The sequence below is a fragment of the Lynx canadensis genome, chromosome C2 (genome assembly GCF_007474595.2).
Source record: "Lynx canadensis isolate LIC74 chromosome C2, mLynCan4.pri.v2, whole genome shotgun sequence".
In the NCBI taxonomy this organism is placed as follows: Eukaryota; Metazoa; Chordata; class Mammalia; order Carnivora; family Felidae; genus Lynx; species Lynx canadensis.
Window position 1 is genome coordinate 91577358 of NC_044311.2, and position 13511 is coordinate 91590868.

General features: G+C 38.4%; 1 protein-coding gene across 7 annotated transcripts in view; it reads left to right on the forward strand.

Annotated features, from left to right (window-relative positions):
• Positions 1-13511, forward strand: part of GOLGB1 (golgin B1) — an 89492-nt gene that overhangs the window by 49774 nt on the left and 26207 nt on the right. For all 7 annotated transcript variants that reach the window (XM_030329454.2, XM_030329457.1, XM_030329456.1 and 4 more), the window contains 2 exons: positions 2259-7444; positions 8275-10189. In XM_030329454.2, the coding sequence (XP_030185314.1) occupies positions 2259-7444; positions 8275-10189 (7101 nt within the window). The remainder of the gene's footprint in view (positions 1-2258; positions 7445-8274; positions 10190-13511) is intronic.

A 13511-nucleotide genomic window follows, 5' to 3' on the forward strand; every position in this document is an offset into this window, starting at 1 on the left:
TAATCAAAGCCTACTGATTTAAATGTTTATTTCACCTAAAAAATACCTTCACAGACACATGTAGAATAATTCTAGAATAATGTTTGACCACGTATCTGGGTACTATGCTTTAGCAAAGTTGACAATAAAATTAACCATTATACTTATATTTAGTATTTTTTTATGGGACTGCTGATGTGCTGTTCACAAACTTGGCAAAAAGAAACTAAAATTTGAAAGATATAGCATTATATGGATATTGGCAGAGTAAAAATGAGTCGTGTTTGGCCAAGCAGGTGCTTAATGTTTTAAGATGCTTAGCAGTAGTATCTAGTGAAAACAAGATAACTTAGATCAAAAAAGAGGAACAGGTAAGAAAGATGGTAATTTCTTAAGAAAAAGAAAAACAGGGGCTCCTGGGTGGCACAGTCAGTTAAACGTCTGACTTCAGCTCGGGTCATGATCTCACGGTCCGTGAGTTTGTGCCCCACGTTGGGCTCTGTGCTGACACCTCAGAGCCTGGAGCCTGCTTTGGATTCTGTGTCTCCCTCTCTCTCTGCCCCTCCCTGCTCATGCTCTCTCTCTCTCTGTCTCAAAAATAAATAAAAACATTAAAAAAAAAAAAAAAAGAAAAAGAAAAACAGTACCAGAAGGGAGAACAGAAAAACAGAGAACAAGGGAAAAGAAAGGGGAAAAACACACACACACACACACAAAGAAATTGCAAAAGGAAGGGTGCCTAAGATAATCCTTTGGGGTAAGAGAAAGTGAGTAGAAAAGGTGCATAGAAAGTGTAAGCTCAGCTGAAAGGGAAAGGCTAGTATTAGCAGAAAAAGTAATGAGAGTGGCTGGAAAAAAACAAAGTTCTCTGGTATAACATTGGGTATATATCTTAGGGATAACATTGATTTTTCACCTGAGCCAAAAAATTGATTGAACTTAGCAGATCTCATGGAGAGCAGCAGAGGGTGTGACCAAGGGAAGGAAGAGAGTGAGTGAAGTGGCATGATGGAGAAGAGGAAACAAGTATACTTAGGGCGAGAGAGAGAACAAAAAAGGAATTATATTGAGGTCTTCTGGCAGAAAGTGATGTCTTGACTATATCAGGTCTTTAGTGTATATAGGGATGGATAAATAAGCATGTGACCTGAAGAAATTATAAAAGGAGCTTTTTCCATGTGCTTAAATACTCTGTCCAGTGTTAATCTCCAGAAATTTGATTATGAATAATGCAGACAGCAGAGAATTTTAAATGATTAAAAATAATGCTTATGAAAAATTATAACCTTTCTTGAAATAATAATTTTAAAGTGATGAATATTTTTTCTTATTCAATGGCTGAGAATGTTACCAACATAGTAGCTAATATTCATTGGATACTTACTGTGTGCCAGCTTTTGCTAGTAAATGGCAGAGCTAAGATGTGAACTCAGTTGGATTGCAGAGCTTGTACTCTTGGCCACTACATTATTTGACAATCCTATGGGGATTTTTCCCCTCCTATCAAATTGGAATTTTTTTTGGGGGGAAAAAATGGTGCTGTTGGCATAGGTGGAGATTTCATTGTGTACACTGTCTCCAAACTCAATTTAGTAAAGTTCTAATGAAATTTACCAGGAGATTCACTGATTGTGTTTCCTAGGAAGACAATTATAGAAACAATGTATATGGATTAAGCAGCCTAACACAGCTATCTTTGTAATAATAATGGTTAATATTTTGTCAGACAATTCTGTAATTTCATACCCATCCCTCAGTAGAACTTCTTTTTGGTTATTTGATTATGGTAGTTTATCTCAACCTACTTGTTTAATAATCCACTTATCTGGTGGTAATGGCTATCTTATGTAATATTTCCCATTTCAACGGATAGTTTAGGAAAAAGGATCTCATAACTTCCTTTTTGGTGTACCAAACAAAATTTAATGCATTTCCTGCTTTTCTTTTTATTTTTAAGCAATTCTCAAGAGAAACAAATAGGAATTTTAATCCAAAGAAAAAGTTTCCCAAATACGGGATATCCAGAAAAGGAGTTCCAGGCTACTATACAGGTCTTATGAATATGGCTTGACCTCAATATAGGATTGACAGGGTACTCTCACACAGAGGTCCAGTTTGGGAAATAATAACTGATTTTAAAAGTATTTAGCAGCTTTATGGAAGGAGGTTTGGACTAGAGATTTTCAGGTTTTGAAAAATGCCTAAAATATGAGTTTTTAGTTAGGCTCTTTCTTATAAGACATCTGATTGAGGCTTTTCCTTTCTTTTTTAAAAAATAGGTCAACATGGTTGATATTACCGGACTCAGCAAGAGTAGCTCTTCTGCTGAGGAGAGTGGACAGGATGTCTTAGACAACACATTTTCTCAGAAACATAAAGAACTGTCCGTTTTATTGCTGGAAATGAAAGAAGCTCAAGAAGAGATTGCATTTCTTAAGCTGCAGCTCCAGGGGAAAAAGGCCGAGGGGGACGCTGAGGTCCCTGACCAGAAAGAAATGAAGCAGACAGAAAGTGAAGGAATACTTACAGTTAGCATGAAAGTATTGCCTGAAGATACAGGGCAACATTTTCCCCCAATGCCACATGAAGGGAGCAGTCTTCCAACACTTGAAAAAGAAAAGCAGATGAGTACTAAACATCAAAATAGAACATCTGAAGAAATATCTTTAAATGACACTGAAATGGAATTAAAATCAACCAAACAGGATGATGTTGATAAATCCCTTTCTGCTGTACCAGGAATTTGTCAGTGTCACCAGGATGAATTGGAAAGGCTAAAAAGGCAAATTTTGGAGCTCGAGATAAGCTCTCATAAAGCAGAGGAAATCTATGAGGAAAATTTAGATGAGAAAGCTAAAGAAATCAGCAACCTAACCCAGTTGGTTGATGAGTTTAGGAAAAATGCCGAAAATACCAACAGTGCATTCACTGCTTTGTCTGAAGAAAGAGACCAACTTCTCTCTCAAGTGAAGGAACTTAGTGTGGTAATGGAACTGAGGGCTCAGGTACAACAACTGGAAGTGAGCCTTGCAGAAGCAGAAAGGCAAAGAAGACTTGACTATGAAAGTCAAACGACTCATCACAACTTGCTTACTGAACAGATCCACAGTCTCAGCATAGAAGCCAAATCTAAAGATGTGAAGATTGAAGTTTTGCAGAATGAACTCGATGGTTTGCAGCTTCAGTTTTCTGAGCAGAGTGCACTGATAAAAAGCCTGCAAAGCCAGCTGGAGAAGAAGGAAAATGAAGTTCTTGAAGGTGCAGAATGTGTAAGGAATATGTCAAATAAGATGGAAGAACTTTCTCAGGCTCTTTCACAGAAGGAACTTGAAATAGCAAAAATGGATCAACTCTTATTAGAGAAAAAAAGAGATGTGGAAACCCTCCGACAAACCATCATAGAGAAGGATCAGCAAGTGACGGAAATCAGCTTCAGTATGACTGAGAAAATGGTTCAGCTTAATGAGGAGAAGTTTTCTCTTGGGGTTGAAATTAAGACTCTTAAAGAACAGTTGAACTTATTATCCAGGGCTGAAGAGGCAAAAAAAGAGCAGATAGAAGAAGATAAAGAAGTTGTTTCTGGCCTTAAACAGAATTATGATGAGCTGAACCCAGCAGGGCTCCTAAGTAAAGAAGAACTTCAGCATGAATTAGACCTTGTAAAGAAAGAAAGTGAACAGAGAAAGAGAAAGCTCCAGGCAGCTCTTATTAACAGAAAGGAACTTCTACAGAGAGTGAGTAGATTAGAAGAGGAATTGGCCAAAGTGAAAAATGAATCTACGAAAGAGATCCCACTCAATGAGAGTGAGAAGAGAGAAATGGAAGAAGACAAAGAAAGCAAAGAAGACTCAGAAAAATGTGTGACTGCTAAGTGCCAAGAAATAGAAATTTCTTTAAAACAGATAATATCTGAGAAAGAGGTGGAGCTAGAGCATGTAAGGAAGGATTTAGAAGAGAAGGTAGCAGCTGAAGAAGAGTTACAGGCTGTGATCCAACAGATGAATCAGAACCTGCAAGAGAAGACCAACAAAATAGATTTGCTGCAAGCAGAAATCATTGAAAACCAAGCAGTTATCCAAAAGTTAACCACAGGTAACAAGGATGTAGGTGATGGAGACTCAGCAGCACCTGTAAAAGAAACAGTGGCCATCAGTCCACCTGGTGTGGGCAGTGGAGAACACTGGAAACCAGAGCTGGAAGAAAAGATGCTGGACCTTGAAAAAGAAAAGGAGCAACTTCAAAAGAAACTACAGGAGGTGTTAACCTCTCGAAAGGCGATTCTACAGAAGGCACAAGAAAAAGAAAGACATCTTAGAGAGGAACTAAAGCAACAGAAGGATGATTATAATCACTTACGAGATCAATTTGATGAGCAGAGGAAGGAAAATGAGGACATCGGAGACCAACTAAGACAACTCCAGATTCAAGTAAAGGAGTCTGTAGACAGAAAACTCCTGAGCATCGACCAGCAGGATCCAGGACCTCCAAATCAAAGTTTAAAAGAACCTTTATTCAAAGCCACAGAGCAGCAACCTGCTCAATCTGTTTCAGAGTCTGACTTGCTTTCTCCTAGAGATGCAGATGCTCTGCAGAGCAGTACTTCTGTTGTCCAGATTAAGAACCAGCTGAAAGAGATAGAGGCCCAGAAAGAGGAGTTGGAATTGAAGATTAGTTCTGTGACAAGTGAGCTTACTAAAAAATCAGAAGAGGTATTTCAGTTACAAGAGCAGATAAATAAACAGGATTTGGAAATCCGGAGCCTGAAGACAGCATCCCATGAGGCTGAAACCCATGCAGAAAGCCTGAGGCAGAAGTTGGAAAGCAGTCAGCTAGAAATTGCTGGATTAGAACATTTAAGAGAATTACAGCCTGAACTAGATGAATTGCAGAAACTCCTAAGCAAAAAGGAAGAAGAAGTTAGATACCTTTCTGGACAGCTTAATGAGAAAGAAGAGGCGCTTATGAAAGTACAGACAGAGATAATGGAACAAGAGGATTTAATCAAGGCTCTCCATACACAGCTGGAAATGCAAGCCAAAGAACATGATGAGAAGATAAAGCAGTTGCAGGTGGAACTTTGTGAAATGAAGCAAAAACCAGAGGAGACTGGGGAAGAAAGTAAAGCAAAGCAACAAATACAGAGGAAACTGCAAGCTGCTCTTATTTCCCGAAAAGAAGCACTAAAAGAAAACAAAAGTCTCCAAGAGGAATTGTCTTTGGCCAGAGAAACCATTGAACATCTCACTAAGTCTCTGGCAGATGTGGAAAGCCAAGTTTCTGCTCAAAATAAAGAAAAAGATACATTCTTAGGAAAGTTAGCTCTTCTTCAGGAAGAAAGAGACAAGCTCATTACAGAAATGGACAGATCTTTAATGGAAAATCAAAGTCTCAATGGCTCTTGTGAAAGTCTGAAATTAGCTCTGGAGGATCTTACTGAAGACAAGAAAAACTTAGTGAAGGAAATTGAATCTTTGAAATGTTCTAAGATTGCAGAAAGCGCTGAGTGGCAAGAGAAACACAAAGAGTTACAAAAGGAGTATGAAATCCTTCTGCAGTCATATGAGAATGTTAGTAATGAGGCAGAAAGGATTCAGCATGTTGTGGAAACTGTGAGGCAAGAGAAGCAAGAACTGTATGGCAAGTTGAGAAGCACAGAAGCAAACAAGAAAGAGGTAGAAAAGCAATTACAGGAAGCTGAACGGGAAATGGAGGAAATGAAAGAAAAGATGAGAAAGTTTGCTAAATCTAAACAACAGAAAATCCTAGAATTGGAAGAAGAGAATGACCGGCTTAGAGCAGAGGTACATTCTGGAGGAGGTACATCGAATGATGATGTGGAAGCACTTCTTTCTTCCAATTCCAACTTGAAAGAAGAACTGGAAAGGGTCAAAACAGAGTATAAAACCCTTTCTAAGGAGTTTGAGGCTTTAATGACTGAGAAGGACTCTCTATGTGAAGAGGTTCGAGATTTAAAGCATCAGGTTGAAGGTACTGTATCCAAACAAGGTAGCCTGGAGGCCACTGAGAAACCTGATAACCAAAGGGATATCTTTGAAGGGACAACACAGTCTGTCCCAGGTGATTCTAATGAACAAAGCTCTCTGAACATGAGCACAAGGCCTGAATATTCAGAATCCGTTCCATCTGAGAACAGTGCCAAGAAGCCTGATGAAAATGAGAATGTCAGTTCACATGATGAAATTAATAACTGCCTGCAGCAGATTGATCAGCTCAAAGAAAAAATTGCTGAATTAGAGGAAGAGAAGCAGAAAGAAAGAGAATTTAACCAGACTTTAGAAAATGAGAGAAGTACCTTACAGAGTCAAATATCAGCAAAGGATGATGAACTAAAAATACTTCAGGAAGAAATAACCAAAATAAACCTATCAAATAAGCAAATGCAAGAAGAACTTGCCAGAGTTACCAAGCTAAAGGAGACAGCAGAAGAAGAGAAAGATGATTTGGAAGAGAGGCTTATGAATCAATTAGCAGAACTTAATGGAAGCATTGGGAATTACTATCAGGATGTTACAGATGCCCAAATAAAAAATGAGCTACTGGAATCTGAAATGCAGAACCTTAAAAAGTGTGTGAGTGAATTGGAAGAAGAAAAACAGCAGTTAGTCAAGGAGAAAACTAAGGTGGAATCAGAAATACGAAAGGAATATTTGGAGAAAATACAAGGTGCTCAGAAGGAACCTGGCAATAAAAGCCATGCAAAGGAACTTCAAGAGCTGTTAAAAGAAAAACAACAAGAAGTAAAGCAGCTGCAGAAGGACTGCATCAGGTATCAAGAGAAAATTAGTGCTCTGGAGAGAACTGTAAAGGCCCTAGAGTTTGTTCAAACAGAGTCCCAAAAAGATTTGGAAATAACCAAAGAAAATCTGGCTCAAGCCAATGAACACCGCAAGAAGGCAGAAACAGAATTGGCTAGCTTCAAAGTAGTGCTAGATGACACTCAAAGTGAAGCAGCAAGGGTCCTAGCAGATAATCTCAAGTTGAAAAAGGAACTTCAGTCCAACAAAGAATCAGTTAAAAGCCAAATGAAACAAAAAGATGAAGATCTGGAGCGGAGACTGGAGCAGGTAGAAGAGAAACACCTGAAAGAGAAGAAGAACATGCAAGAGAAACTGGATGCTTTGCGTAGAGAGAAAGTCCACTTGGAAGAGACATTTGGAGAGGTTCAGATTACTTTGAACAAGAAAGACAAGGAAGTTAAGCAACTTCAGGAAAACCTTGATAGTACTGTGGCCCAGCTTGCAGCTTTCACTAAGAGCATGTCTTCCCTCCAGGATGATCGGGACAGGGTGATAGATGAAGCCAAGAAGTGGGAGAGGAAATTCAGTGATGCTATTCAAACAAAAGAAGAAGAAATTAGACTCAAAGAGGAGAATTGCAGTGTTCTAAAGGATCAGCTTAGGCAGATGTCCATCCACATGGAAGAATTGAAGATCAACATTTCCAGGTAAATGGATAAGTTTTATGCTCTTCTAAATGTAACTGAAGGCAAAGAAAGTCACTATTTAAACTATTTCTATTGCCTTTGATATTACAGGACTCATTTTGGCTTAGACTTCTCTAGAAGCTATATTCTCCCTCACTTCTTTTTTTTTTTTTTTTCAGTGATTTTTGACTAGTATTAAGGTGAAATATCCATGTTTGCTTCTCTTCCCATCTTTCTATTGAGAGATTTCTTTGATTTCTCCCTTTTCGTTTTCATTTCCACTATCTTTGTCTGGGTTTTTACTGTGGTACTCCCAAATGACTGCTTTAGCTTCCTAAATGATCTCCTCTTTTCTCTTCCCTATATTTGACATTCATTCATACTGCATATACCTGTTAGAGTTCTTTTCCTCTAACACCAATTTTATATCACTTTTCAAGCTCAGGAACTAACACTTGGTACTCCTCCACTTTTAATAGGATTTTTCTGCTCTGAGACAGGTTTCCTCATGGTCTGTCACACCAAGATAATTCCTTTAAGAAGCTAGACATTAGCTTGTCTGGAGCAAAGTAAAACAAAATAGAAAATATTGCTTTCTAGAGTGTGCAAAGTCATGCCACTAAAATCAGCAACAATATTTGGGAGTTTATGACTGAAATACCCTTAGGTACAATATACCTTTAATACAGAGCACTCAATAGAACTAATATCTCTTCATTAAAAGGATGAGCACCTTGAATCATAAATATTGATTCATTTGTAGGTCTGAGTACTTGTTGTATGTGTTCCTTAGGCATCAGGTAGTTTTTCCTTGAAATCTGTAATTAATGACCTCCTCTCTTTTTTTCCAGGCTTGAACATGATAAGCAAATTTGGGAATCCAAGGCCCAGACAGAGGTCCAGCTTCAACAAAAGGTCTGTGATACTCTGCAAGGGGAAAACAAAGAACTTTTGTCCCAGCTAGAAGAGACTCGGCATCTGTACCACAGTTCTCAGAATGAATTAGCTAAGTTGGAATCAGAACTTAAGATTCTCAGAGACCAGTCGACTGATTTAAATAATTCTTTAGAAAAATGTAAGGAAAAGAAAGAGAGTTTGGAAGGGATCATAAAGCAGCAAGAGGCTGACATCCAGAATTGTAAGTTCAGTTATGAACAGCTAGAGACTGATCTTCAGGCCTCCAGACAACTGACTAGTAGGCTGCATGAAGAAATAAGCATGAAGGAGCAGAAGATTATAAGCCTGCTTTCTGCCAAGGAACAGGCAATCCAAGTAGCTGTTGCTGAACTACATCAGCAACATAATAAAGAAATTAAAGAATTGGAAAACCTGTTGTCCCAGGAGGAAGAGGAGAATATTGTCTTGGAAGAGGAGAACAAAAAAGCTGTTGACAAAACCAACCAGCTTATGGAAACACTGAAAACCATCAAGAAGGAAAACTTGCAGCAGAAGGCTCAGTTGAATTCCTTCGTTAAATCCATGTCTTCTCTCCAGGATGACCGAGACCGCATAGTAGGTGACTACCAACAGCTGGAAGAGCGACATCTCTCTGTCATCTTGGAAAAAGATCAACTCATCCAAGAAGCTGCTGCTGAGAATAACAAGCTTAAAGAAGAAATTCGATGCTTGAGAAGTCATATGGATGATCTCAATTCTGAGAATGCCAAATTAGATGCAGAACTGATCCAGTATAGAGAAGACCTGAACCAAGTGATATCAAGAAAGGACTGCCAGCAAAAACAACTACTTGAAGCCCAACTTCAGCAGAATAAGGAGCTAAAAAGTGAATGTGCTAAATTGGAAGGAAAGCTGAAGGAGTCTGAGGAAGCAAAGGAGGATCTGCGGAGGTCCTCACTTGCTCTAGAGGAAGAGAAACAAAGTTTGTCTAGAGAGATTGAGAGCTTGAATGCATCTATATCTCAACTAAAGAAACAGTTGACAGCCTTGCAAGAAGAAGGAACTTTAGGGATATTTCAGGCCCAATTAAAAGTAAAAGAAGAAGAAGTACAGAAGTTAAGTACTACCCTTTCCTCCTCTCAGAAGAGAATTACAGAACTGGAAAAGGAGTTGATTTGTGTTCAGAAGGAAGCTGCCAAGAAAGTGGGTGAAATTGAAGATAAACTGAAGAAAGAATTAAAGCATCTTCACCATGATGCTGGGATAATGCGAAATGAAACAGAAACTGCAGAAGAGAGAGTGGCAGAGCTAGCAAGAGATCTAGTGGAGATGGAACAGAAATTACTCATGGTCACCAAAGAAAATAAAGATCTCACAGCACAAATCCAGTCTTTTGGAAGGTCTATGAACTCCCTACAAAATAGCAGAGATCATGCCAATGAGGAGCTTGATGAACTGAAAAGGAAATACGAGGCCAGTCTCGAGGAGCTGGCACAGCTGAGAGAAGAACAGGGCCTCTTAAGCAGGGAGAGAGATGCTCTTGTTTCTAAAGCTGCCCTTTCAGCGAACTCCACTGAGGATAGCAGCTTGCCTCACCTTGAGAAACTTAACCAACAGCTTTTATCCAAAGATGAGCAACTGCTTCACTTGTCCTCACAACTAGAAGATTCTTACAGTCAAGTGCAGTCCTTTTCCAAGGCTATGGCCAGTCTACAGAATGAGAGAGATCACCTGTTGAATGAACTGCAGAAATTCCGCAAGTTGGAGGAGGGGAAGCAGAGGTCTGTGGCCCAGCCTGTGACCAGCCTAGCTGAAGTCCAGAGTTTAAAAAAAGCTATGTCATCACTCCAAAATGACAGAGACCGACTAGTGAGTGTCTGGTTCTCTTTCTGATCTTTGTTTGAGAGTTTTTGAGCCTGTCTTTATAATTTTCGTCTCCATAGAAAAAAGATAAGCACATTCTTATACATATTATCTGGGAACTCTGAAACAGTATTATCCATCTCACAGATTCTGTGTGGTCTTAGAGAAACACAGACATTACTTAAATTGCTTTAAATCTGCCATTCCATTTAAAAACAATTACAGATTTTCTGTGCACAAAACTCTCTGTTGGTTACAAAAGAATGAAGAGATGGAGGCTGTTTTATATGTTTTAAACACACAAATATTTCCAGAATTTGTCGTAGTTCAGTGAATGAAGGTATAGGGATCATTCAGTGCCTTCTTACAGTGACAGTTTAGCAATAGGTCATCTGGTAGAATTAAGGGTAGAGAGGATTCAGTTCATCTCATACTTATATATAACTCAACCCTAATTTGTCACAAAAAAGTTAAATGTAAAAAGGGTTAATTTAAATAAGTTTAATACCCAACTTTTTTTCAATCTGAGAGAAAGCTAATGAGGATCTCTAATACTAAAATTTTGCTGCTTTTAGCAGGATCCAGTAGTTTAATCGAGGTCTGTTTTCTTAAAAACTTCCAGGTTATCAAGATTCAGAGGCAAAAATTGGAACTATATGAGCCAAGCCAGGTTCTGCTTTGTGACATTACTGCCTTCACTTTCATGACAGTTCTTGACTCTGTCAAGGCCATGTACTTAGGCCAAATAGGAAATAAACTGAGCTTCAAAAGGTTGGATTTTCCATTTTAAAAAGTGACCAGTGTCCAGAATATGAAAATTCTAGTTTTTAAGATTAGCCTGAGTAAAAAGATCATTTCTCCTACCTGTAAATTTTTTTTTAATGTTTATTTTTGAGAGAGAGAGACAGAGACAGAGACAGAGCATGAGCGGGGGAAGGGGCAGAGAGAGAGGGAGACACAGAATCCAAAGCAGGCTCCAGGCTCTGAGCCATCAGCACAGAGCCCAATGTGGGGCTCAAACCCACGAACCGTGAGATCATGACCCGAGCTGAAGTCCGATGCCCAACCGACTGAGCCACCCAGGCACCCCTCCCCTACCTGTAAAGACTTATTCTAATTTTTCTTTTTCTTTGTAGATAATGTGTTCATTCATATTACACTTAATATCTAGCATTTATAGATAATTTTTTCATTTTTGTAATCCAAACAAAGCCCCTCTTTCCAGCTATTGTTTTGACAGCAATACAATGTGTACATATTTGTTTATATTTTAAAAATAGTTTCAGTTCAGCAGACTTTGTCCTAGGAGCTTATTAAACTTTTTTCATTGCTTTCAGAATGCAAATGTGAAAGGTTTTCATCAGGACAGTATATACCTCAAAGCTGTAGTTTATAGCACCCAGGACTTGATTATCTTCAAAGTCAAACTCTTTTTCCTGGAAGCTATTATGTTAGATTCTTAATTGACAAGGTTTTGTTTAATGAATTGCTCTACTTACCATAAACACTGGGGACTAAACTTGCTACCTCACAATGCTTTCTATCTCTCAATCCCCATTCCATATTTTTTTCTGCTGGATATTTACAAGCCAAGTCAGCATTTTATAATTTCTACATTTCTATAACTCATAGTAGTGTTCTTCTGTTCCCTAAGGCTCATAGCTATCCATGATTTTATTTCATTTAATCATCAAGGTCTATCACTTTACTCACAGTGGGCCTCAAATATCTTTTTCTTTTCCATCATCGATATCTTAAGATAAGTTCTTAACACTATACACTTAACTGTTGTGATACTGCTTCTTTGAGTTTGTCACCTTTCCAGTATATTTTATATATCATCACTGAATAAATCTTAAGCTCTTCTTTCTTATTACTATACTGCTCAAAAATCTTTAAAAGTTGTATAACTCTAGAATAGGCTTAGGATTCAAACCTCTGGCATTTGACACCCTATATCTTGTTCAGGTCCTTCTTTCCAGCCTTCCTTGTTACTACTCCATTACTCATAATCTTCATTGCAGCCAAACTGAACTCCTCATTATGCAGTAATCATATCTAGTACTTCCACATTACCATCCTCTGAACCAAAATGTTCTCTCAATTTTCCTTTGTTGGGCAAATATTTCCCACTATTTAAACATCACCCTGGAGCTCAAATTCTCTGGTTGTATTTCCAAATCACTTAATTGTCTATTGCCTTCTGTTTGTACTTCTCTAGTACTTTGATTTGTTCCATATTGTCTTGATGTATATATGTGTATGTGTCTGTGTGTGTTTAATTTCTATACACTTAATATTTCCCTGATTAGATTCTAAACTCTTGGTTAAGTGTCATGTCTTATACTTGTATGTATTTCCTATGATTTTTAGCATGGGGTAATTAATTAACTATATGGTAGATAATCAACATAGTTGGGGATCATTCTCTATTTTTGTGGTTGTTACTGAAAACACTATTTTTTCCATTTTGTGAAACTGTCATGTAGGGGAGTTATGGAAACATTTGAGACTGAGGGCTTTATTTCTGCCATGAATGAATCCTAAAGCCTAGGCAGGGTTATAAATCACATGAAAGCCTGACAGTCTGACTGGGTGATACTACAAATGAGGCCCATTGCAGTCTGCTGAGGTGCTTCTGCATACTTCTTGAATGTATCATTAACTGTCCATCAACTCTTTTCCCTCATATCTTGTTCTCAGTCTATGTCATGGGCATTGAAGCATATAGTCTCTCAGTCACTGGCTGCATATACGATAGTTATGGGAGCTATCTTAAGTCAACCACTATCAGTTTCAACATTCACCTGAGGCTAGCAGTTTATCACCTCTTTCTACAACACACTCCTTTTCCCTCAGGACCACTCCAGAAATGATTTAGATCCAGAAGGGATTTAGCTTACTTTGGTTCTCTTCTTTACTTAGTTATTCAAGGGAAAGTCTGAGTGTCCAAGTGGCAGAGAATTAGCCCTGGGGATTCTAATACAATGTCACAAACAACTCTGAAAACATTCCAGAGTTTTCAGTCTGTCCGAACTTCCTTAGGACTTTCCCATAATCAAATAAGCACTTAGACAATGTTTACCTAAAGGGTAGAGAGCAAATCTCCAGAGCTGCCTTTATCTATACTCATTTCATTCTTTTTTTTTTAAATTGTTTTTAGATTCCAGTGTAATTAATGTACAGTGTTACATTAGTTTCAGGTATACAATATAGTGATTCAGCAATTCTGTACATTACTCAGTGCTCATCAGGATAAGTGGACTCCTCGTCCCCTTCACCTGTTTCACCCATCCCCCTGCCACCTCCCCTCTGGTAAACACCAGTC